This window comes from Natator depressus, chromosome 1 (assembly GCF_965152275.1).
Source record: "Natator depressus isolate rNatDep1 chromosome 1, rNatDep2.hap1, whole genome shotgun sequence".
Taxonomy (NCBI): domain Eukaryota; kingdom Metazoa; phylum Chordata; order Testudines; family Cheloniidae; genus Natator; species Natator depressus.
The window spans coordinates 228,684,885-228,712,389 of NC_134234.1; the positions used below are offsets into that span (position 1 = coordinate 228,684,885).

The following is a 27,505-nucleotide window of genomic DNA, read 5'->3' on the forward strand; positions in this document are numbered from 1 at the left end:
GCAAATGAAAAGATTTTATTAGAAATGCAGTAAAGATAAAAGTCTTTTTAAATCAGAGGCATAGCTTTTACTATCAGAAGTCATAATTTTTTATTTATTTTTTGCACACAAGAACCTCAATCTGGAAACAGCTATCTTAACAAATAGGATACATATGAATTTATATGTATGTGACACAAACAACCAAAATTAGATTATAAAGCTTAATTTCAGTTAAAATATCAAAGGACATTGCTAAATAAAATGGATAGGCCAGCTCCTCAGCTGGTGTAGCTTAACCGGCACTGCACAGAGGTACAGCAGCTGAGAATCTGGCCCAGTGTAAACTGGTTAAAATTCCTGACCCCCTGCTATTAGTAACACTTTAGGTAATTGAAACTGAATGAGTTACTTTAAAAACAAATTCTTCTTTTTTTTTTTAACCATGTATGTTGTTTGTTTCTTTTTTTTTTTTTTAAACAACTAGACTTGGATAGTGAAAGTAGACCGGACAGTTTCACTCTCCAGTCTGTTTAGTTGCTGGTTCTTTTATGTTAGCCCAGCGCTCTTGCGTTTGGATTCACAGCACTGGGGTGCAGGGGGCAGAATGTTTAAATTATTTTAAAAATATTTCCATTGCAGCATTTTTAGAAACATTTCATTAGGGCCAGATCTTCAGCTGGAGTAAACTGGTATTGCTCTGTTGAAGTCAATGGAGCTAGACTGAGTCACATCAGTTGAGGATCTGACCCTTACACTATCATTGGGCCATATACCCAAGATGTGTCAAACATCTGCAACTCTCATTGAAGGCTCATCAAGTTTTGTAACTCTTCCCCCCGCTAAATTCCCCCCCCTCCCCAATTGTTTAACATGGTCTAAATCTGAGGCAAAAAGTACTTGGCACTGTCCTTTTAATATTGCCTTCTGTTGATTTTAACATAACACCTGGAGAGCCTTTCTATACATATGTGTAACTCCAATTTGAGTCCACACGAGTTGCATACACATCTTTATGGGCTGACTTTGGCCCAGTGTCAGAATCATGGCTATTTTTCAATGAGGATTTGCAGCACACTGCAGGGCATCATCACTTCCATGACCAGGAAGGAAGAGATGGAAACGTCAAGTCTCTCTTCCCCTCAAAGCTCCCAGTGAAATCTATGGGAGCCATGTGTATGTATGCATGCTAGGCAAAACTGGATCGCAAACTGACAGGCTTCTTTAAGGGAGAGCTCACTACTGATCCCATTCTAGCTGTATCCACCAGGAGCAGCTGGCTATGGGGAAAATATCCAGTATAGATTTCTTTTAGGTACAGTTCTGGCAAAAGAGAAATCCTGTGTTATATCCCTATTCTATTAACTTTGGAACATTTCAGAGAAGATTCTCTTTGCTCAACTGAGTGAAGCTCAGCTGAAAACTGGCTTGCTAAAATATTCCATTTCTAATATAACCAGGGCCCTCAATGCTGCTGAGCTCTGGCTTAATCTGTGTCATTCTCCATACATCCAGTAACTTGAGGCCAGCACAGTGCTTGTCATTCATAATATATCTGACTGAAGGATGTGTGTGTATTCAAGTCACCTTCTGCAGATTATTCCCCCAGCTCACTCTCTGTTCCCATTTGTCTGCACATTAGCAACCCAACCTTTTAACATTTATGCAACGTGCTAACCTGGAGACAGTGGCAGGAATATCGGAGAGCAAATGAGCATTAACTCCTTTCAGCTGAGAATCCAGTTTTTGAAGTAGACACTAATTTGTGAGTTTTGATGTATCTCAGCTCATACTCTCTCTCTCTGCAGTCAGTCACTTTAAGCACACTTTAATAGCTGTGCTCAAATGTAGACAGCTTCATGGAATATAGAAGCATTATGTTAACAAATGAAATATGCATTATACATATCCCCTTTAAAAAAAAAAACCCCAACCCGAAATACATTTAAATGAATCTTTTAACTGTTTCTTCAGACAAAGACATAACATTACACATACACACCCCCATCAATACAAACCTTTGTTTTTGTTTATATTTGTATAGACCCAGCATTCAGACTACAGATTTGAACTGTACACATGGATAAACATTAGTGATCACTGGGAATTGTAGGGAAAAAATAAAAATTGCTATGGTAATAACTATAGACTTGACACAAGAAAGCTTCACAATTAATAATTCCAGATAGCTTGCCACAGGTGCTATAATAAAGGTAAGCATGTATTAGTAACAAATACAGCTTTGTAAAAATCTCAGCAAAAGTTAGCTAAATATACAGTTCCAACCTGTTATAACCGGTCAGAGATCTTTGATTAGCAGAGTAAAAATGTGGAGTTCTCTCATGATTTATGATAGAGGAAGATGCAAGGCCAGATTCTAGAGTTCACCAGAGTTATGGTGATTTACCCTAACTGATGATCTGGTCCACACATAATATTTCTCTCTCTATATATAGTATAAGTATTATAGAAAGCCACAATGTACATACTGGTAATAGTGTTCCATCTTCTTAAGGAGGTTTTTAAACTTCATGCTTAAATAGTGCTTTACTGTTGTTCCTCAGTGTCTCCCTTGAATACCCCCCTACCCACACACTTTACTAATATCTAAAAACATTTTCCAGACATAAGCACATGTGGGTGTGTGGAGGGAGTGTATGAAAATTTCAAGGGGACCTGACATCCCAGACTTAAATATAGAATGTATGCATAACGGCTTCTAACACACAAACATAATGGTTTCTGATTTTAGAAGCCCCACGGAAACATTATACAATTTAGCAGACACAGTAGGTGAAAAAGTTAGTCCTAGTACTTAACTACGTTTCCAGAGCTCTTCTGTAGCTCTCTGTTTTAGGCAAAGCTCCAAGTAGCTGCCCACACAGAGCTAGATGGAGCTGGCAAGGCTCAGATGGTGATCACGTGAAGGCACAGTCAAAGAGTGAGCTTGCTTACAATGTCTATACATTTCAGCTGCTGTGTTCCTCATCTGTCATGTAAAGCCAAATCGCAGCAGTTCCCCTTCCTACAAAGTCTAGTTTCATTTTAGTACTAGTGGAGGAGGAGGAGGAGGAGGAGGATTGTGCAAATCTCAGAGATTTATGGCTTATAAGAAACAGCCACTGCCTTGGTTCATGGTCAGTTTTAGAATGCGACATTTTGCTAAGTAGTATGCTGTGTATCTCAGTTCCTTTTTTGTTGTTCTTATTATAACTTCAGTATTTGCATAACACAACATCAAAATACCTCAAACCCAGAGCAAAGCTGATGCTTTGTGTGTTATGCATGCAACATCCCTGCTTACATATGTTCCGAGGACTGCTTGCATGACTAAGGGATTAAATAACCAGGCCCCAGCCTTCTGGAAAAGTCCAACCGAATTTAATAGAGAATGAAGATCTTAAGCTTGGCAATAGAATGCAATGGAGAATTATACGCCACTGCTGTAGTTCTATAAAATGGTCTGAAACAGTCTATAGAAAGATCTCTTTCTCCATGAAATTTTCATTTACAGTAAGGGCCTGTTAGCAATATAAAGGGGCCATAAAGTGAGCACAAGTGTAATTTATGCTCTCTTTAAGGCCCATTTATGCTGCCAGAACAATGGAAAGTGGCAATAGTGTAAATGAGAATCAGGTCTGTTTTGAGTGTAGACTATATAAACCTTTCTCAATTCCTATGCAACCAGATTGGTTTAATCACTAGCCAGTTTTAGTGGGCTTTTCCAGAGGATTCATTTCCAGGACTGATTTTTTTTTCCCCCTTCACACCTCTTTAATAGCTTGCAAGAGCTTTAGGTCCCAATCCTCCTCCCATTGAAGTCAAGGTAAATTTTTGCTTTCTATTCACTTTCGCTGGAGCAGGATCTGGCACTTTCTGAAGACTCTAGATCAAGAACTTTTTAGTTTTGCTCTATCAAAGTTCTCAGGATTTCATGTTTGGAACAAAATGCATATTGTAAAACCATGGCCAGGAGACCGCTGGTTCAAAATAGCTCCTGTGGCTGTTTCCTGGTATGACCTCTATGTTCTGGATGTATGACCCTGATAGAGAGAGACATAGAAGTTTATCGTTTGCTAGTTCAAAATACCTATTAAGCAGGAAATATTTTAATATACATGATCAATATTGGGGTTTTTCCCCTTTCAGAGCAAAGAGGCAAGCTGCAATGCACTGTTTAATATACTGAATTCTACTATGCAGTTTAAAAATACAAGTGGGTTGCTATTAGAATACACAGAGTTCTAGGGAACAGGCATTTTTCCCCAATACGTTCACTGTATTTTCTCCCTCAGATCTTTCACTGCAAATGTATGTTATCCCTCACCACTATGATGGATTCAGTGGTGCCAAAGGGTGCCAACCTATTTAAATCATTGGATTGTGGCTGGAGCCCTCTATGCAGCAGCTTCCCCCTTCCCCCACCTTCACATGCGGGAGGAGGCACAGGACCTAACAGATTGCAGTGAACAAAAATGTAAAACACAGGATTGAGATGAAGGTCAAAGGATTAAAACTGACAGGTCTGGAGAGTGAACATTTAGCTATAGTGGAAATATGGCACAGGCAGCAGCAGATCAAACTTCCCATCCTGCCCTGCCACTCAACCTCCTGTGTGGAGTGAGAAGGTTGGTCGGTCTCCACGTCTATTCAGTCCTTGGCCTTGCCACTGATAGTGCGAGAGATACCAAAGGGCGCCGGCTTTAGTGGTGGCAGCCCTCACTCTTTGAGCTATCCCCTTTGAAACAGTTTAACAAAACCCTTTTCACAAAACTAAAATAATTCAGTTATTCTCACCCCCACTACTTCTCCCCTGGCCAATAAAATCCCCTGGACGTTGGGTAAGACACCCGCCTGGATAAAGGCATTCTTCGAACAAAGGGAGTAAAATGCTTGTATTTCCCACCAGAAATTGTAGGTAACATTTTCAAAAGTGCCCAAATGAACAAGACTGAGATTATTGAGTGCCTAAGCCCCTTTTGAAAATGGCACTTCTTAGACACTTTGAAAAATGTTATCCCACAGCTGGAACAGAGCAGCCCTGAGAGCGAGCTGTCAAGACTGCTGTGGGGCCGCATCCTCTGGATCTCCAGGGGTCCCCCATTTTGAGGGGTGAACCCTACACTCTTTTCCGTCTCTGGACTGTGCTTGAAAGATGGAAAGGTTACTTCCACATAAACGTCTCCTTTGGAAAGCTAAATATTCCATGGATCCACATGCAATGGCTATTCAGATATAAGGATCAAGCAACTTCCACTGACATCAATAAGATACTTTCCACTGACATCAAGGAGAGATGGATCAGTCCCCAATGTGGTGGTGGACCCCAAATCAATCCTTTTAATTGAATTCCACTGTACCTGGCTTCTTCCCAAGGTTGTCATTACCTCAGTTTTATTTGAAGACCATTTGGAGTCAGATTTGCTGCTTAGATTGCACCAATTTACCTGCACAGTCAATGCTGATACAAAATTGTACAGTACCCACAAGTACTTGTTTCTGCAGGTTTGTGGGCACAAAAAGGGAGGCCCGGTTGAGGCTGGTCTCAAAAATTACACTTTTGGGGTTCACTGCATAAATAAAATTGCCAGTGTCCTAACAATCGGATGAGGGATCTCTAGATATACAGGGCAAGATTCTCCACTGCCTTGGCCCTTGCCCTTTGTGCATCTGTGCAAATGAATGTGTGCAAAGTACGACGAAATCAGAAGTCTTTGTTCACTCACACAAGTTTTATATCCACTTTACAGAGGCGCAAAGGACTATACAAGGAGCAAATCTGTAGCGAACCAAGCCCATAAACTGTAAAGCACTTTTGGATCCTAACCTTTGGGGAACAAACCGCTATTTAAATGCAGTTTGCAACAAATGATTATCTTCACCACCACTCATTAGGAAATCATTATGCTCTTGTACTCAGATTCTGTTCTTAGGACACCGGCAATACCTTCTCGGGGGTCCCCTTTTTATTTACGCAGTGATATATCTTTCAGGGTTGTTGGGCCAAATCCATCCCTGGTGCAACTCTGTTGTCTTCACAGGAAGTACACCAAGAAGGCATTTGGCCTGCTGCACTTGGAGGAAAGTAAAACTGGAGTAATTGGGTGAAAATCCTTTTTATATGCAGTGCTATTACAATCATGTTGATACAGGCTTTCCAAAAGCCACTAGCTATTTGGGAGCTTCAGTTTTAGGTGTCCAACTTGAGAGACCTTACATTGGTCTGATTTTCAGAAAGTGCTAAGCACCACTCCTGGAAAATCTGGCCTCTTTAAGGGATCTCATTAGGCCTTTTGAAAACCTTGACTAGAGTTTATACTGTTACCAGCAATAGATTCTTATTTGTTGCTGGTCTTAGTTTCATTTGGAAGGGTCTCAACCTTCCCTCATTGCTCACACATATACAGTACATCCCAGTAATGATAATGTGGAATATCCAAGAGCACAACTCCCTAAGCGTGACTGCAATAATTTCACTTAAACAGTCTGGACCAAATCCTCAGCTGGTGTAAATCAGCATAGCCCCACTGAAGTCAATGGAACAGACAGACTGACACCAACCAAGAATCTGGCCCATTGTTTGTTACCATATATAGCTCAGCAGAGGAATGCCAATAATTATCAAAACTGCCTTTGTCTATGCCTATTAAAGATGCTCTTTGGAGAATATTTGTACAGCCACATCTTTAGAATTTTTGAGATACATCTAGCTCTTCCCACAAGGGCCCTTGGCAATAGCAGCCATAAAAATTGCTCTTCAAATGACTGAGAAATATAAATATATATTCATTAAAAATGTGTGAATGGTCGTCTTTGTAAAAAATCTTTAAACACTCATCTATTTGCGGTTTCTACGGTGGTAATAGCCTGACATTTGTTATTCACTCTCTACAAAACAAACCAGAACCACCCCCTATACTTTCTGCTGCTGGATTTCAGTACCAGTTAATGAGTGTAACCGAACGCCCACATAAAAGACCTGATATCTGTGTTTCCACATCACAAAGCATGCCAACAAACACACAATGGCTGTGATCAGATTAAGAACCATCTGCAGTAGCAGATACAGATTGAAAGTGCCAGTGACACTGGTACAGTCAGATACATCATGGTAAACGAAGGTCCTACTGAGGGGATCTGAAGTGTCCAGTTTGCACTGGCAAGAGTTGAGGACGGCATCACAGGTAAACTGTGTAATCTGTGAATAATGATGTGCAACAAAAGCCACTGCCAGAACACAGGTAATCAGACTCAGGGCGCTCAGTAGAAAGTACATCAGCTGAAATAAAAGCAAAAAAGAAAAAACATTCTTTTCCAGCTACACGGAGAACGGGGCATATAACCAACACATGCACATAGATTTTTCTAGTGAAAGCGTGCATTTAAGGAACAGTTTATACATTTCATGCTCATGATTTGCAATAAATATGTAATTCTGGGTTGATGCAGAGCTGTGGGTGCTAAAAGCAGTTGCAAGTACATCAGCCCTCCCAAGGCATATTTTACTTACTTCATATGAGAGTTGGAATATAATTTTCAGAACAGACCTACTAAAAATAATATCAAGGAGTCTAACTTTTTACAAAGCTGCATGCTTAATGGAGCAGGGTGCGCTTTTGTGGTATTGTTCATGCTGCTTTGACTAGAGTTGCAACAGCCACATATTCAGGTAAGGTAAATTGGTGTGGCTCTATTGAAGTCAATGGAACCACAGCGATTTACACGAATTGAGGCACTAGCCTCAAATATTTAATGGCAAGCGGTGGTGCTTACAAAAGTGCTGTCATTATGCCACTGACAAAGGAATTACAGGAACAACTTTGTGCATGCATCTACTCTTGGCTATGTTTTCCACACACACAAAAATCAGACTTGTGCAGGCATATTGGACAGCTAGGTGTCTAACTGAGCGGGGACTGCAAGGGCACTTTATTTTCCACATGGAAACTCAGATGAGTTCAAGCAATGATAATTACAAAACAGGCACACAAACTTATAGGAGTGAATCTGTGCCTCACAAAGGCCCCTTTGGAAATCTGGCCCAGGAAGGTGAAAGAAGATTTCAAAGGCACAGAAGGAAGTTAAGTTCCCATTAGTCTCTAAGGCTACCACTTGCACGGAATAAAGAGGATAGAGTCCTTTTTCAGTCCCAGAGGGAAATGTAATTATTTGGGGCCTGGTCCTGAAATCTGCCCCATGTGGATGGAATTCTCATATCACTGTGAGATCATTCAGAGCCCCAATCACTTCAGGTTGCAGGAGTGGAGCTTTGATTATTATATGGTATGGAATTTCCTGACATTTGAGTTCTGGATGTGGCAATTTTTGTATTACACTCACACTACTTTTTGTGAATATATACATTCAAATATAACTCTGTGCATAGTGCCAATATCATTTCTGGTTCTGCTGAGCAGGATGGAGACATTTATTTCTCTTGGCTTCTTACCTATCTGTCAGCAATATGGCATGGTTGGGAATTTGTTATTTTAAATAATGAGGCTTTTTTTTTTTTAACCTCTGCACCATAAGGAAACTATCAATACATAAGCATTTTTAATGACCTTCAAGCTCTAGGTATGCATGTTTTGATAAAATTCACTCTCTGGGTATATTTGTCTTTGATTCACACTGTAGATTTATCTTCCCAAACATGTGTCAGTTTGGGGGGAAATAGTAGGGCTTATAGGAGATATCAAAGCAATATATCCCTTCTGTCCCCAAAATAACTGAATTCAAGATATCTAGATCTTCATTTAGAAGCCATAGCTTCTATTAAGTTTAATGACTCTCCCTGAAGTCTTAAACTTAGGGCAATTTCTAAAGGAAGGTGGCTTTTATTAAATTTAATTACATTCCCCCTGCAGCTTTCATGGTAAAGGCCCACAGTAAAAGTGAAGTTACAAAATGAGGGCAGCTCCTATTAAAAACTGCATGGTAAAGGGGCAGCTACTAATTGAGGGCAGCCTCTAAACAAAGATATATGGTAATTTATGAGCATGTGATAATATTTCAAAAGATGACGCAAACATTTTTAAAGGGAAAAACATGCTGGCAACAGATAATTGCATTAATGTTGATATTCATGAGGGAACCAATTTTACTTGATTATCCTGGTGTAAATCTGTGGCAACCCCACTGAATGGAATGGAGAGTAGAATACGACCTCATTACATGAACTTTTAAGCCTGTATGTACCATGGGTCTGCTTCTGCACTGATCTGCACTGCATGCAGATATCAACACCTACAGAAAGTGAGTGTAAAATGGCATCAAATCAATAAATAATCTAGACAGTACTTCTTGTATGGTCACATGTATTTGCATGTTATGTACCAAAATAAATACATTAAGTAAAATGATGCCATACATGAAGGAAACCTCAGTTTTCCTTCCAAATGCAAAAATATCGAGGCAGCCCCTGCAGCAATCAGCTGAGACACACAGAGTCATATGGGGGCATTAGGCAATTGACAAATAGCTATTATCCTCACGTGGTGTTTGCAGAGGAATTTCCTTTGCAATCAGATGAAAGCAAACGCATTTCTAAATATCAAAGGTGAGTCCAAAGAAAATACTGCCTGGGAAGGAGCACAAGGCAGTGAGTGCACAGACCCCATCAGCAGGCTAATCACATGACAGACCCAGAGGCAACTCCAAAACGGCAAATACAACCGCTTAGGGAGTTCTGCCAAGGAGCCGGAATTTCTCCCCGGAAAAATGTTTTTCACCACTTGAGAGCTATATAGGTCCTGTGATTGCTATCTAAATAGTGTGATGGGGCAAGGCCAGATGGCTATAGAAAAGTAAAAAGAAAAGGAGGACTTGTGGCACCTTAGAGACTAACCAATTTATTTATTTAGTCTCTAAGGTGCCACAAGTCCTCCTTTTCTTTTTGCGAATACAGACTAACACGGCTGTTACTCTGAAACCTGTCATTATAGAAAAGTAGTGGGAGATAGATATATTAGCTCCAGGCTAAACAAATCCCTGATACCAGGATAAGTTAAATAGCAGCTACTCCAGGTCAATTAAGACACCTGGGGCCAATTAAGAACTTTCCAGAAGGCAGGGAGAGTGCTAAGTTGATTGGGACACCTGAAGACAATCAGGGGCTGGCTGAAACTAGTTCTAAGAGTTAGAGCAGCTTGGACTATAAGACCATAAAGAGGGGCTAGAGGATGTCAGAGCCACCCTTTATACCAGTGTCAGTGCTACCCGCTGAAGGGTGGGTGGATGTAGCTCTGCCACCTGTGTCTTTGCAAATCTTCCCCTTGAATTTTATTCATTTTCCTTTTCCATTTAATTCTTTCACTTATTATTCCACACCAGCACAACAACAAGAGCCTTTGAAATAAAAGTAATCTGGAGAAAAGCAGCTACAATACTCCTACTGGGGAAAAAATTTGGTGCGCCTCAGAGTGAAATTCATCCTCCTGCAGAGGGTCAATGCAAGGCCAACGAACTCCATAACTACCATGCTGTTGCTATTTTGAGAACTTAAATGGGACATCGGTGGTGCATAGTCCTTGTGTTGCTCACTGACTAAATGTCTGTGATACCTGACACAATATGAAGCAAGACTACATAGTTTAGATGGGTTTACTATATATCCTTGGTATGTGGGTGAGCGGGCAAGTAGGGGGTCTTCCCCCAAGCCTTTTAATTTGCACATGCATATGTAGTCAGCATCTAATTTTATGGTAAGGGGGAAACTGCATACTAGGTGGGACTTAAAATCAATCCTAAAATGTCAGAAAATAGATACAGTAAAGCCCTATTTATCTGAATCCCTTTAATATGAAATTCTCTATCCTGATAACTGTGATGTCTCCCCTTACCCAATAACCCCCTCAGTTTTGGAACCCTTGAGCCCATTTATCCAAAGGTCTTTGATATTCCCCTAAATGTTGGGGATAAAATGGGCTCTTACCTGAAAATAAAGTATTTATCAGCACATCTTGACCTAGAATTCCTCTTTTATACACACTTCAGATATGCAGGGTATAGTATAAATCCTCCTAAGCATTTGTTTGATTGTTGGCATTTTCTAGACTGCCAATCTAAGGGTTAAATTTTTGCAATTTCAAGCACAATCTGGCTTTCTTTTATATGGGGAAAATATCCAGTAAAGCAGCTTGTGATTTTGTGTGTGTGTGTGTGTTGAGATTTTAAAAAAATTACACTGTACCTTTATGGCAAACTGGAAACATGTCTTCTCCTCAGGCTGATATGAAACACAAAGCATCACCATTCCCACTAAGGCAACCACACAGACCTGCAAAGGAGGAGATTTAAAGGGACAATGTCAAGATAAAGATTTTATTTTTCCAAACAAAAATGTTCTATCTGTATTACCAGCACCTTAAAATAAAATAATTTTTAAAATGTAATAACCTCGCTGTGGTATTTTTATATGGCCCAATAGCATCTGAGTGCCTCACAATCCTACAACATGCCTCTGAAAAATGTTTATCCTCACTACACCCTTGTGATGTAGGGCAGTTCTATTATGTCCATTTGACAAATGGGAATGGAGGCACAGAGTGGCTAAGTGACTTAAGGTCACATAGGAAGTCTGTGAATGAGCTGGTCTCACAGCTCCAAGGCTAGAATTCTAACTACTGGGAAATGCTGCTGCTTTAAATTTAGCCCAAGGTTTTCAAATTTGAAAGCTTAAAGTTAGTCTCCCTCAATCTATATTAAGGCATCTAAATTAATGGCCTGGTTGTCAGAGGTGTTGGGCACTCACCACTCCAACTGGAATCAATGGGAGCTGCCTGGCTAACCTTTTTGAAAATCAGGATACTTATGTAGCTGGCTAAACATTTAAGGCCTAACTTTAGGTGCTCAGCTTTGGAAACCTTGGCCTTAATTTATATGGCTCCATTCTGGACTTCATTCGGCTAATACACTAAAACTAGACAGTTTATTTATTTGTAAAATTTAACTCAACGCAACAGTTATAACTCAAAGGGAGAAATCCAGAGATTCCATCAAGCCTACCATGGGATTGGCTATTGATTTTACATGGAAAGTGCTCAGATACTGGATGGATGGATAACTTTTGGGATGGAATTCTGGATAGCCCTGTGTAGGTAGAGAAGAGAACACACAGGATCCAGGCAAAAGTTTGCCCCTACTATTCCCAAAATGCCATCTAGGTCAGCTAGTGCGTCCAATGACATCCCACAGACATATCTGGGGTAGACAGGAGAGTTGGGGCATGGCCAACTCACCGTGCTCCTTGCACATCTGCTACTAGCAGATGAGCACAAGCTGTTTGTTTTCGAAGCATCAGTTGCTTAGTGCGCTCTCTTATGTCCAATGAGCCATTATGCCTTATTTGCCCTTCACAGGCAGAAAGGTTCAGAAAAACCTTCCGCTAGTTGCTATGCTCCACTCCCTTTTTCAGAGCTCTTCCCAGGAGACATACCAGAATGTAATCTCTTTTTTAGGGGCTTGTCTATGCACATAAGTTTCACCAGTTTCCATTTTTTAAACCAATTGATTAAACCAAAGCAAAACCTTGTTTGAACTCACTTATTTTGGCTTAGCTTAAAACCTGCCCTAATCAACATAAACTTAATTTTATATAAGCCTAGTGTAGATGGATTTAAGATCATACACACAACTTTTTGCAAAAGTTAAACTCTTCTTCTTCTTCACCTTGTGCCATCAGTTGGGGGGGTCACCTTGTCCCATCAAGGCTTCGTCTCCAAGTGCATTTTCCAGACTGGAACCAGCCTTCTTCATGCCCTCCTTCAGTGTCTCAAACCATCTTTCCTTGTGATCTTTGTCCTGGGACTACATCTCATGTACTCTCTGGCCAACATATCCCACATCTTGTAGTCTCAGATGACCCAGCCATCTCAGTTGATGCTCTCTCAGCTTTTCAGCGATAGGGGCTATGTGCATCATGGCTAGTACTGTTTAATTGTGTATCCTATCAGTTCTCGTCTTATCCAGAGTCCACCTGAGCGCTCATTTTGGCAATGTGAAGTAGTTGTTCTTCTCTCTTCCTCATGGGCCAACATTCAGACTGTATATCATGGCTGGCTTAATCATCTTATACATTTTGTTCTTTAGTTTACTTGGCATATTCTTATCACAGAGAATTCCCTCCATTTATACCAAAATGCACTTCATATGACTTTTAACATCCACAACCACATTCTCATCCTGGCACAACACTGAACTGAGGTATTTAAATTGTTGCACAGACTTAAAGCTGATAGAGTTAACTGGCTTCTTGTCGTCCCTCTTAATGAAATGTATGTATTCAGTCTTTTGTCACCTGATTCAGAAGCCATTGTCTTCTAATGCAGCCCTCTATAGTTTGAGGCCCCTTTCCCGTTTGTATTTATCTTCATGGAATAAAATATTATTGGCAAAAAACATGGTGCATGGAATCTCTCCCCTAGTCTTCTGCATCAAGGGGTCCATTACAATCACAAACAGGAATGGGCTTAAGACTGTTCCTTGATGTAAACCTATCTTTCCAGTGAAAGGCTTACTCTAGACATAGCTGCTTCTCACTACTGTTGTCCTACCCTCGTACGTGTCCATGAGAGAGAGAGACATATTCCGACTGGCAGATTGTGTGACAGCAGGTACCATAACAATTGTCTAGGAACTCTGTCATAAACCTTCAGATCCACAACACTAAGTGTAATTCCTTGAATTTCTCCTGCCATATTCAGGCTGTGAACCTTGCAAACATTGTTGACCCTCCTGGCATAAACCTGAGTTGATTACTTGGTGCTCCAGCTCCTCCTGATGTCTTTTCTCAATGATTGTCTCCAGCCATTTAATCATGTGACTCATTAACTTGATGGGTCAGTAATTACTACATTCTGGCATGTCTCCTTTATGCTTGAAGATAGGGACCAATGTGCTCTTCCTCCATTCATCAGGCATTTTTCCAAGATGGAGAATTAAGCAGAAAAAGTTCACCATCAGCATCTCTCCCTCATGGCCTAATGCTTTAAATGCCTCAACCGGTCTGCTGTCTGATCCCACTGTCTTCCCCACTTTCAGCATCATTAGCGCTGCCTGAGTCACCACCATGGGGATAGATCTTATGAGGTTGTTGCTTGAGCATACCTCCCTCAAGGGTTTCTACATGTTGTGGTACTGATCTTCCACCAGCACTTTCATTTTCATCTCTGACAGATTTCACAGCTTCCAAGCCCTCTGTTCTTCTTTGCCTAATCTTGGCTAATCTATATATTCCTTCCCCCCCGCCCCCCACCACTTCCTTCATTAGTAGTTCTGCGTATATTGCTTTAAATACCTGACCTTTAGCTTCTCCAGCTGCTGTTTTTGGTATTTTCTTTACCAGCTTTCTCAGAACCTTCCACGATTCTTATTTTCTGCCATCACTTAAATATTTCCTTCCTCTTCTTTACTGTCTCCTGCACATTGTTTTACCACCACCACAGCTCCTTGCCAAGAAGTTTCCCTTTTTTCATCTGGCCATGGGCAGCTTGTGAACTTTCTGTGATATGTTTGGACATTTCCCCCCAAACCTCATCAGTTTGGTCATGTCCAATCTCTGTAGAACCTCATCCTTACATCTCTAACTTCCCTATCTGTTCCCCACCACTTCGTTCTTTCTTCCACAACTCATCTTTTGTCCCCCATGAGCCTTTTCACTCAGATGTCCATTAGAAGCAAATCTATGTTGCTCCCCAATCTGCTGTCCTGGGATCACTTTACAGCCTCTCATGTGTTTCAGATCTCTTCCTCTTGTCAGGAAGAAATTGATTTGGGACTTATTGGAACAGCTCTTGTACATAATTAAGTGCTTCTCCTTTTTTTTACAAAGCATGTACTGGCAACAATCAGGCCATGGGCTCTGGCTAACTAACATTTTCTACCAACTTCATTTCTGGTTCCAAAGCCTTATCCTCTGTGACAATTGTCATAGCCCTCACTGTGTTCTCCCACATGTCTGAGTTCTGCTCTGATAATCAAGTACTCGGCTTGTGGTACTTCATTTATCACTTGGTCCAGCACTATCTGGAATTCTTCCTTTTCCTCAATTGTATGAAACATTAAATATTTTTTTTTCTGTTCAGTGCCATTCTCTTTCTTTGCACTGCCTTATCCTGTAATATTTCTGCTTTGATTATTCCTACGCTATTCTTCCTTGCTACTGAGCCACAATACATTATGCTGTAACCCTCCTGATCATGGATTTCAACCCCTTCCATTTGGTCTCTTGTATACAGTGAATATGCACTCTTTCTTTTCAAGATCTCAGCAATTTATCTAATTTGCCAGTCATTGTTCCCACATTCAGGAGAACCAAACATAGTTCTTTAGCTCACTTCTTTAGCCACATGCACCCAGAACGCGGTAACCTTTTCTCATTTTTCCACAGCTGTCGGGCAAAGGAGTCTCATCACTTCTGAGGGATGCTCTAGCATTGTACTGATATACTCCCTGAAGATGAAGGCCATAGAGCATGCGTGCATGGCACAACTTTTACAAACTGTTCAAACATTCAAAGCCCAATGTTCTGGCTTTGAAATTGGACTCCCTTCTCATAAGTGGAATCCCTACTACAGCTAATGAGCTCCATCTGTTTGGAGCAACCTAGTTATAAGGCACCACACACCAGCCTTTCAACCCATGTCTTCAATTAAGAACATCTCTACCACGAGAAGGCAAGTATACTACACTGGCCACATGAGGCATTTCCTAGGGAGTGAGAGCTTATCCTCAAAACCACCTTGAACATAACAATTCTTTAGTTTGCACCACTTTAACTAACTTTTGGTACGTCAGTGCTGCTTTGCATGTAAATAACCTCTAAGCCTCCCCTCCGATCTGTGATGGCATTTTATTTTCTGTTTCTCCTGCATGAGCCATTGCTGTTGTGTTTGGGTTTCTAACAATGCAGGAGAAACTTAAAGAGTAAAATTAGTTATCTTGGACAATATTTGCCGGCCAGATCCTGAGATGTGTTTGACCACGTGCAATTCCAACTGATTTTAGTGGGCTTTTGATCAGCCCCAGGTGAGGGTAGAATTTGATCAGTGATCTCCAGGGTGAGTTTCTATTTATATCATAAGTAACCACCGTCATCTCTCAAAGGATGGTTCAGGCTTGTAGGGATAGGATCATGAATCTAAATACCACCTATCCTCTTTGTTACAAGATGTCTCCAGGTTTTTTACAATACCCACCTGCTGAAGTGAAGAAACAGATTGACAGAGCCAGAAGAGTACCCAGAAGTCACCTACTACAGGACAGGCCCAACAAAGAAAACAACAGAACGCCACTAGCCATCACCTTCAGCCCCCAACTAAAACCTCTCCAACGAATCAAGGATCTACAACCTATCCTGAAGGATGACCCATCACTCTCACAGATCTTGGGAGACAGGCCAGTCCTTGCTTACAGACAGCCCCCTAACCTGAAGCAAATATTCACCAGCAACCACACACCACACAACAGAAGCACTAACCCAGGAACCTATCCTTGCAACAAAGCCCGTTGCAAACTGTGCCCACATATCAATTCAGGGGACACCATCGTTGGGCCTAATCACATCAGCCACACTATCAGAGGCTTGTTCACCTGCACATCTACCAGTGTGATATATGCCATCATGTGCCAGCAATGCCCCTCTGCCATGTACATTGGCCAAACTGGACTACGTAAAAGACTAAATGGACACAAATCAGACATCAAGAAATAGAACATTCAAAAACCAGTCGGAGAATACTTCAATCTCTTTGGTTACTCAATTAGAGACCTAAAAGTAGCAATTCTTCAACAAAAAAACTTCAAAAACAGACTCCAACGAGAGACTGCTGAATCGGAATTAATTTGCAAACTGGATACAATTAACTTAGGCTTGAAGAAAGACGGGGAGTGGATGGATCATTACACAAAGTAAAACTATTTCCCCATGTTTACTCCCCCCCCCCCCCACTGTTCCTCAGACATTCTTGTCAACTGCTGGAAATGGCCCACCTTGATTATCACTACAAAAGGTTTCTCCCCCCCCGCCAGCCCCGCTCTCCTGCTGGTAATAACTCATCTGACCTGATCACTCTTGTTACAGTGTGTATGGTAACACCCATTGTTTCATGTTCTCTGTGTATAGAAATCTCCCCACTGTATTTTCAACTGAATGCATCCGATGAAGTGAGCTGTAGCTCATGAAAGCTTATGCTCAAATAAATTTGTTAGTCGCTGAGGTGCCACAAGTACTCCTTTTCTTTTTGCAGATACAGACTAACACGACTGCTACTCTGAAACCTGTATTTATGTACTGTCACAGTCTTTATTAGCAGTATTCTATATTTGCAGTAGCACTTACTACATGCTAGGCACTTTTCAGTCACTTACAAAGGACAGTCCCTACTCCGAACTCGGAATCTAGGGCAACAAGTATTCTTTATTTTTTTTTAAATGGAATTAATTACACTGTCTTCTTTTGCTCTTCAGGGTGGGCTCAGCCCTAAGAATTATTCAGCGCTCCTGTGGAGGTGATTAAAATCCTCAACTTCAGTGTGACTTCAATGAGAGCACTTAGCATCTCACCAGAAAATTCACCTAACCCTAATCCTGCAGGAGCCAAAGCTAGAACCATGTGACCAGCTCTCCATGGACCTCCAGCTTGTGCTCTATAGAACCTATAGCAGTGGCTCTCAGATTTTCCAGACTACTGTGCCCCTTTCAAGAGTCTGATTTGTCTTGCATATCCCCAATTTTCACTTAACCTCAAAACCACTTGCTTATAAAATTAGACACATAAATACAAAGTGTCCCAGCTGATTTTACTGAAATTACTGAAAGATTGCTGACTTCCTCATTTTTGCCAGATAATTGTAAAATAAACCAATTGGAATAGAAATATTATACTTCCATTTCAGCGTATAGTATATAGAGCAGGGTAAACAAATCATTGTCTGTATGAAATTTTAGTTTGTACTGACTTCGCTTGTGCTTTTTGTCGACTATTGTAGAACCAACTAGGCAAATATATAAATGAGCTGATGTACCACCTGGAAGACCTCTGAGAGCCGCCAGGGGTACACATACCCCTGGTTCAGAAACACTGCTCTATAGAACAAATACGTATGGGGGGGGAGAATTACACAATACTCACACCTTCATCATATCAGTAAGTGAAAGCAGGGGAAAAGATAAGACAAGACATTTTTAAAAGCTTTACTGCTGCCTAACTGGCTAAACACACCATGAAAAATGTACTCCCTGCTGCCCTGTGTTCTTGGTACTCCTTATTGGAGTTTTGATGTCCCAAAGTTAACCCTTCTACCTCTGATGTTCATTTTAACCTCTGTGCTCAGGAAGAATACAATGGCATTCTTTGGCATGCCAACATTCAAATCCCACAATCTTGTGCCTCAGCACAGAAGACTGAGTGGTCACGAGTAACCATGGGATTAACATTGTTGATTGTTAAATTAAAAACAAAAAAGTCCTCCAGAAGTAATATCTGCAGCATCTCACACACTCAGTATGGTCTCAATTGTAGTAATTCATCTTTTTAGTTCTAGAGAACCTAAATCTTCTGTAATTATATTTTTAAGAGCCTGACCCAAGGTCTATTGAACTAAATGGGATTCTTTCCATTGACTTCCATGGGCTCTGGATCAGGTCCCAACAGATTGGAATGATTTCAACTGATCAAGTTTTTCTCGTAACTTCTAAATAAATGTTAAATCTGATTCTGAAACCTTTGACTAGAAGTGTTCTATGTTTATGAAATTCCCACGTCTTAGGTTAGCACTTGTCAGATGTGAATCTGTGATCCCATCTTGTGACTTCCTTTAATCTTCTCATTCAAAGTCTCATTTGGTTTGGTGGGGCCTACTGCAAGTTCTTTGTTTTTGTTTGTTTTGATCACAAATGATGGGGGGAGGGGCAAGCTCACTGGTGAGCAAGAAGTGGGACAGCCAGACCCCTTGGATGATTATTACATCAGGTCTGTATGACTGCAGCATGGATGGTATACAAGCCTAGGACCTTAAAAGGGATCAAGTCTGAGAGTGGACAGAAGGAATTGTTATAGACCCTGTCTAGATTATGGGGGGAAAGGTGTGTGTGTTTTTTGGGGGGGGTTTAAAACATGAGAGCCAACGTGAGTTAATGTGCACATGTTTAAGCACCACTGGGCACCATGGTGTTTAATGCCTTTGAGAACATGTTGGCTGAACATGTGGTTAACTCTGGTGAGTTATAGGAGACCAGTTAAAGTGTGTGTGTGTGTGTTTTTAAAAGGTGTTAAATCCTGCCTCACTTAGGTACTGAGCAGTATTCTGTACATGCCTTACTGGTAGCACCCTGGATTATGAAAAATGGATGAATGTTAAAAATCTGAGGGCCCATTCCTCCTCCCCACACTAAAATCAATGGGGAAACCTGCATTGACTATAATGGGAACCCAGCTGGGTTCTAAGGTTCTTGTTTCTCTTTAATCCTATGTGTGTTTTGGGAGGAATTCTCTCTGCTTTCTCAGTGAAACTAGGCTGGCAGGTTTTTGTTTCCTCTGGACCAGATCCTCAGCTCATGTAAATTGGCATCGCTCCAGGGAAGTCAATGGAACTCCCTTGGCCTACACCAGCTGTGGAGCCGGACTTCTGTTAGTAGTTTCACAACCTGGTTTTCCCACACACTATCACAATGCTATTGTATTTGGGTTCCCAACACTGCAGGGGGCCATCTGAATTGAGGAAAAAAATACAAATCCAAGAATTTGTAAAATGGTATTGAATAAAAACATTCCTGTTTATGCTTGAATGGGAAAACAAATATTACCAACTGTTCTTCCATCAGTTTCCCTTTAGGAGGACAGTATCTCTGAATACACAGCAGTGTCCCTCCAAAACCTATGTGAAATAACAGATTTACCCATAAAGTTGTCTTTCATGTCATTTCTGTAAGATATGGTTAAGTAGTATTGCCTGAGAACATTTCTAAAGAAAGCATCAGTGTTATTTACTCCTTTCCATGTCATGTGTATTTATGTTCTGGTCCTATGATCTGCACACTGTCTCCAATTTATTTGTTTTCTTTTTATTGCTGACAGCAATCATTGACAGGATTGTCAGGGGGAACCCCCCCCCCCCCATACACACACTTTCTTGGCACAATGGTCCTGATTTGCGCTCACTTATGAGAGAGTGTAAATTTGGCACAGCTCAGTACAAGCCAATAGGATTACATTAGTTTGAAACTAGTGCAACTGAGAGCAGAACCAGGCTCTGGTTCTATTTAACATGATATCTAATAAGTTAGGATTCTTTTACAGTAAAAAAAAAGTCCTAAAGAAATAGGAGCTCATCCAAATCCCATTAGGTCAGTGGCAAAACACCTACTGACTTGAACAGCAGCAGGATCTGGCCCATCTTCAGAAATCTTTCAATATGAAGAAGTATCATTCAAAAGAATTTCCATCCTGCATACACTTTGTAGGATTCCTCTGGGATTTAAATAATATACTAAAGGATAATTGGAGAGCACAGTTAATGGGCATTTATAAAGGATTACATCAAGTCAGGATTCAGGCAAGGTTTGAACAGGATATTTTAGAAGGCTTAATTGTGTTTTTTGTTTTTGTTAACCAAAGATCTGAAGAAGGGGGAGCTGGCAAGCACCTGATGTTGACTGGTAAATAGAATAACTCCTGCCCAAATCTTAGATTTTTGGGGATTACAACAAATATCTAGTTTACATTTAAATTTTTTGAAAAGGTAGACTCTCTCTTTGAAGCAAACTTGAGTACAGAACAGTCAGAGAGAACAGTTTACATGTTTCTCTGTGTGTTATTAAAAGATCAGTTTTGAATTATGCCCATGAAGTGCAATAGAACAAACATCTTTTGGTAAATATTCTTAAAGACTCCCTCAGTGACTATGTTCTAGCATGTATGTGTTATGGATGCTGCCAATGTTGATTATAAAATAGCATAAAGGAAATGTGACATTCTGAGGTTCAATAGCCATTGCAATATCCTAGCATGAAACAGACTTCCCATGCCTTATTGACTAAATATATAATGTAAGATGCACTAGCCTTAACACTGGGTTATCAATCAATATGCATTTGTTACACAAACAAAACAGATTCCATAAGAGTTATAGAATAGTATTTAGGAGTTTATAAGAGCTGATCTTATTAGCTGACTAACTAGGAATAAGCATTTCAACCCTGTACAAATTTCAATCTGAGTTTATTTCAAGTTCCTGTTTCATAATTTTCCATATAAGCTAATACACCCCTCTTTGAACAGATAGTTGCATGAAAAGAATCCACAGGAGTTTAAATTTCAAAAAGTACTGCCTAGAAAAATACCTGGATGTGATACAGATGTACTTACAAAACTTACAGGTTTAATTTTGGCTACTACATCCTCTACCACTGAAAACACAATTCACTAGAGCTGGTTGAAGAATTTAAAAAAAAGTTTGTGGAAAATGTCAATGTTCTTTCCATCTAGCAGGTTTCTAAATGGATCCATTTTAATTGTTTTTAATCAGTTTTTTAAAAAACCCACTATCAAAATGGTAGAAATTGTCTGTTTTCTGAAAACAGGGATAGATCCTGTTGCCGTTGAAGTTATTAACTTGTTGATTTCAGTGGGAACAGAACTAGGCCCTATACTGGTACCTAAATACAATTACTTATGACTAGACTTGCAATGATTCCTTTCCAGGATAGCCCATAGCTCGTAAGACCTTTGGGACAGAAACTGTCTTTTCATTGTGCCTAGCACTGGAGAACTTGTCCCTGATTGGGAACTCAAGACAATACCACAAAAGAAATATTTAGTGACAATACTATGGTGACTGACAAATTACAAATACCCATTTTACATATGCAGAGTAGATTCTAGCAAAGTATGCAAGATGCCACTCTTTACATAGCTTAGTCATCTAAAAAGTGGAACGAAAGCAGTGAAAAAAGTCTTTCCTCCAATCTGCCGCAGCAAAAAGCCAGCAACACCAACTTCATTTCTCACTGCCAAAATAAAGTCACATGCTGAACATCCACACCTGTCTTCAAAAGACAAAGGTTGATTGTTTTCCAAAAAGCATAGCCAGACTGGCAGCAGCAGAAGCACAAAAACATCCTCCTGCTCTACATGACTAATTGTCCTCCCTCAAACCTATTACACTCCTTGAACTAACCATGGCAATGAAGGGTGAGAAAAATATGGTCTCCAAAAGCATAATAATAAATACACACAATCCACTCATTTGGTAGGGGCCAAATCCAGAGGATTTTATTTTGACCAAATTCCCATGGAACTCACTAGTGTTTTTCTTAAGTAAGGCCCACCGGCTATGCCCTCCCTATCCAATCACCCTTTATTTTAAGTTGCTTGTAACTTTCTCATACTTTAATCACACAAGGTCTCAACACAAAGATGGAGGATAGATAGCAGAATACAGTCTGGTAATGATTAAGATGTTGATGTAATATATATATATTATATGTATAATTGGGTGAAGTATTAGTTATTGTCATACTCCGATATATGAACATTGTTTGCCTTATTCCTACAGCTGTCCAAACCATGGATTGCTCTAATCTGCTCTTTTTTCTGCCTAATACATTATGAGGATTTGTTGTTGCTGCAATTTCAGCCAAAGTGTGACCCGAAAAATAGGTAGGCCTCTCAGTCAAATGATGTATATTTGCCTTCCAAGAATTTCCTACAGATTTTGGAAAACATATGGTGCTGAGTTGGGAGAGGCAGGAGAGCTGAAAATGTCTGAAAAGAGATGAAAATCTGGTTTAAATGAGCATCTTGGGCCCTAACTCAAGACCTATCTGGAAACACTTATGCAGGTGACTAATTTTACTCATCTGCTCTATTATATGGTCTAGTTAGCAGGAATTTTAGAAAATAATCCTTGTAATCAAAAGAGTAACAGTGAAAAGCAACACATTTGTAACCTGTGGAACCCAATGACACATGATAACACTGAGGCCAAGAGGATTACACATTTTTATGGATAATGAGAATACCCAGAGTTATATTAAATAGAATGCACCTTTTTAAAGAGGAATATAAACCCTCATGCTACAGGGAATAAGCCAACCACTAATAGATGAAGTTAGGAAGAAACTTTCCTTATGAGCAAGTTATTCCATAATCACCCTCTACACGTCACCTCTCACTATCTTAGATAGAAAAGGAGTACTTGTGGCACCTTAGAGACTAACGAAAGCTTATGCTCAAATAAATTTGTTAGTCTCTAAGGTGCCACAAGTACTCCTTTTCTTTTGCGAATACAGACTAACACGGCTGCTACTCTGAAACCTCTCTTAGATAGGGCATCTTTCTTTGAAGCATCTGTTACTTGCCACCATCTGAGAGGGGGTACTTACCTTCATGTCATGGCAGTCTTGGATGTTGTTTGATTTAAGAACACTTTCACTGCAGATTTGACAAAATGCAAAGAAGGTACCAATATGAGATTTCTAAAGATGGCTACAGCACTCAACCCAAGGTTTAAGAATCTGAAGTGCCTTCCAAAATCTCAGAGGGATGAGGTGTGGAACATGCTGTCAGAAGTCTTAGAAGAGCAAACACTTTGATTCAGAAACTACAGAACCTAAACCACCAAAAAATCAACTGTGTTGGTGGCATCTGACTCAGATGATGAAAATGAATGTGTGTCAGTCCACACTGCTTTGGATTGTTATTGAGCAGAACCTGTCATCAGCATGGAAGTATGTCCTCTGGAATGGTGGTCAAAGCATGAAGGGGCATACAAATGTTTAGCACATCTGGCACATAAATATCTTGTGACGCTGGCTACAACAGTGCCATGCAAACGCCTGTTCTCATGTTCATGTAACCTTGTAAATAAGAAGTGGGCAGCATTATCTCCCGTAAATGTAAACAAACTTGTTCAGCAAATCGCTAAGACAAACAAGAAGTAGGACTGACCGGACTTGTAGTTACTAAAATTTTGTTTTTGAGTGCAGTTATGTAACAAAAAAAAAATCTACATTTGTAAATTGCACTTTCACAATAAAGAGAGATTGCACTACAGTGCTTGTATGAAGTGAATTGAAAAGTACTATTATCTTTTTACAGTGCAAATATTTGTAACCAAAAATAGAAAATAATCACTACGCTTTGTACTGTTGTAATTATCAATTTGAAAATGTAGACAACATCCAAGACATATTTTAATAAATGGTATTCTATTGTTTAACAGTGCAATTAAAATAGCAATTGATAGTGATTAATTTTTTTAAATCATTTCACAGCTCTAGTGTTTTGTTTTGTTTTTTTAAACCATCCTCTAGGTCCCTATGCCAGGCATATAAATTCTCTATTAAATTCTATAGTATGGTTCCAAGAAAAAAAACCCTAGAGAAAAAGTTACTGAAATTTATAGAGCACTTTTCTGTAATTATCTTTGTTGTATTAGGTCTGCTAATCAGCAATGAGGTGGTTATTTCTCCCAATTTAAGATTAAATTTCCACCGTCAATTGTATAGGCTCACAACATTATGTAGCTATTAAAACCAACAATCACAAAAGTCTTCTGTAGAAACTTAAATATGAGTTGCTATAGAAGACTTTTGTGGCTGCTAGTTTTGAGGGGCAACTTGGAGTCTTTTCACACTGCAACAACATTTATCTTTGTTGGGCAGACATTTATCTTGAATCACTAGGTGATAAATTTTAACCATATTGGGGGCTCACTCAAGGACCATGTAAAAATTTAACAAAACAGGTGGTGGCATGATACACGTGCACCATGTCTGTGAATGTGTGGCAAGCATACCTAGGATTGCCAAAGTATATACTAGGGATGGGTGAACCAGGGTGAATAAAAGAAAAACCTAACTGAAATTTTTGCACAAACAAAACCCAAATCAGAAACTCTGGTGATTTAGCAAAGATTGCTTAATTTTCTGTTTCATTTCCAGGTTCCAGCTGGACCAGGAGTGCCAAAACACAGTGGTCACCACTAAGTCACTGTTTACTCAGTTACCCCACACAAGTACTGAGCAGAGATACTCAAAACCAATTCAAATTTTATGACAAAAATTTTGTTACATTTTAATTTTTAAAACAGGATAGCATTTTCACAAAAAAATTCCCACTGTTTCTTTCCCTCCCAGCTCTAGTATTGAGACATGGCAGCGATTTCCAATTTACCATACAAGCAGATGCTGTGGTTACTCAGATACCAGCGCATGGTAAGTGCTGGTAAGTACTGTCAGGCCATCACTGTGCTTTGAGAAATACAGCACTTAAGAACGGCCATACTGGGTCAGACCAGAGGTCCATCAAGCCCAGTATCCTGTCCTCTGACAGTGGCCAAGGGCAGGTGCCCCAAAGGGAATGAACAGACAGGTTATCATCAAGTGATCCATGCCCTGTCATCCAATCCCAGCTTCTGGCAAACAGAGGCTAGGGACACCAATCCTGCCCATCCTGGCTAATAGCCATTGATGGACCGATCTAGCTCGCTTTTGAACCCCGTTATAGTACTGGCCTTCACAACACCCTCTGGCAAGCAGTTCCAGAGGTTGACAGTGTGTTGTGTGAAAAAAATACTTTCTTGTGTTTGTTTTAAACCTGCTACCTATTAATTTCATTTGGTGGCCCCTTGTTCTTCTATTATGAAAAGGAGTAAAACACACTTCCTTATTTACTTTCTCTATACCACTCATGATTTTATAGACCTCTATCATATCCCCCCTTTAGTTGCCTCTTTTCCAAGCTGAAAAGTCCCAGTCTTATTAAGCTCTCCTCATACGGAAGCCATTCTATACCCCTAATCATTTTTGTTGCCCTTTTCTGAACCTTTTCCAATTCCAATATATCTTTTTTGAGATGGGGCAACCACATCTGCACACAGTATTCAAGGTGTGGGTGTACCATGGATTTAGAGGGGCAATATGATATTTTCTGTCTTATCTATCCCTTTCTTGATGATTCCCAACATTCTGTTTGCTTTTTTGACTGCCGCTGCACATTGAGTGGATGATTTCAGAGAACTATCCATGATGACTCCAAGATCTTTTTCTTGAGTGGTAACAGCTAATTTAGACCCCATCATTGGAAAACATAATCCTAACCATACATATACAATGTGCATTACTTTGGATTTATCAACATTAAATTTCATCTGCCATTTTGTTGCCCAGTCACCCAGTTTTGTAAGATCCTTTTGTAGCTCTTTGCAGTCTGCCTGGGACTTACAAAACTACAAGATAGTTATCATCCGCAAATTTTGCCACCTCACTGTTTACCCCTTTTTCCAGATCATTAATGAATATGTTAAATAGAACTGGGTCCAGTACAGATCCCTGGGGGACACCACTATTTACCTCTCTCCATTCTGAGAACTGACCATTTATTCCTACCCTTTGTTTCCTATCTTTTAACCAGTTACCAATCCATGAAAGGACCTTCCCTCTTATCCCATGACTGCTTATTTTGCTTAAGAGCCTTTTGTGAGGGACCTTGTCAAAGGCTTTCTGAAAATCTACACTATATCCACTGGATCTACCTTGTCCACATGCTTGTTGACCCCCTCAAAGAATTCTAGTAGATTGGTGAGGCGTGATTTCCCTTTACAAAAACCATGTCGACTATTTCCCAACAAATTATGTTCATCTATGTGTCTGACAATTTTGTTCTTCACGATAGTTTCAACCAATTTTCCTGATTCTAAAGTGAGGCTTACTGGCCTGTAGTTGCCAAGGTCACCTCTGGACCCCTTTTTAAAAATTGGTGTCACATTAGCTATCCTCCAGTCATTTGGTACAGAAGCGGATTTAAATGATAGGTTACAGATGACAGTTAGTAGTCCTGCAATTTCACATTTGAGTTCCTTCAGAACTCTTGGGTGAATACCATCAGGTCCTGTAGACTTATTACTGTTTCGTTTATCAATTTTGTTCCAAAACCTCCTCTAATGACACTTCAATTTGGGACAGTTCCTCAGATCTCTCACCCAAAAAGAATGGCTCAGGTTTGGGAATCTCCCTCAGATCCTCAACAGTGAAGACCGATGCAAAGAATTCATTTAGTTTCTCCACAATGGCCTAAACGTCTTTGAGTGCCCCTTTAGCATCTTGATCGTCCAGTGGCCCCACTGGTTGTCTAGCCGGCTTCCTGCTTCTGATATATTTAAAAAAAAATTGCTATTACTTTTGGAGTCTTTGGCTAGATGTTCTTCAAGTTCTTTTTTGGTCTAATTATATTTTTACACTTCATTTGCCAGAGTTTATGCTCTTTTCCTCATTAGGATTTATCTTCCACTTTTTAAAGGATGCCTTTTTGCCTCTCACTGCTTCTTTTACTTTGTTTAACCATGGTGGCTCTTTTTTGGTTCTCTTACTAGGTTTTTTTAAATTGGGGTATACGTTTAAGTTGAGCTTCTATTATGGTGTCTTTAAAAAGTTTCCACACAGCTTGCAGGGATTTTACTTTTGGCACTGTACCTTTTAATTTCTGTTTCACTGACCTCCTCATTTCTGTGTAGTTTCCCTTTCTGAA

At 40.0% G+C, this 27,505-nt stretch overlaps 1 protein-coding gene across 3 annotated transcripts in view; it reads right to left on the reverse strand.

Annotated features, from left to right (window-relative positions):
* Nucleotides 1–431: 431 nt before the first annotated feature.
* Nucleotides 432–27,505, reverse strand: part of SSPN (sarcospan) — a 37,540-nt gene continuing 10,466 nt past the window's right edge. For 2 of the 3 annotated variants that reach the window (XM_074937267.1, XM_074937274.1), the window contains 2 exons: nucleotides 11,171–11,257; nucleotides 432–7,258 (listed from right to left, as the gene is read on the reverse strand). In XM_074937267.1, coding sequence (XP_074793368.1) covers nucleotides 6,893–7,258; nucleotides 11,171–11,257 — 453 coding nt within the window. In that variant the 3' untranslated portion in view covers nucleotides 432–6,892. Of the gene's footprint in view, nucleotides 7,259–11,170; nucleotides 11,258–12,648; nucleotides 13,256–27,505 lie in introns of those variants that run through there. The other variant, XM_074937282.1, reaches the window with a different exon arrangement.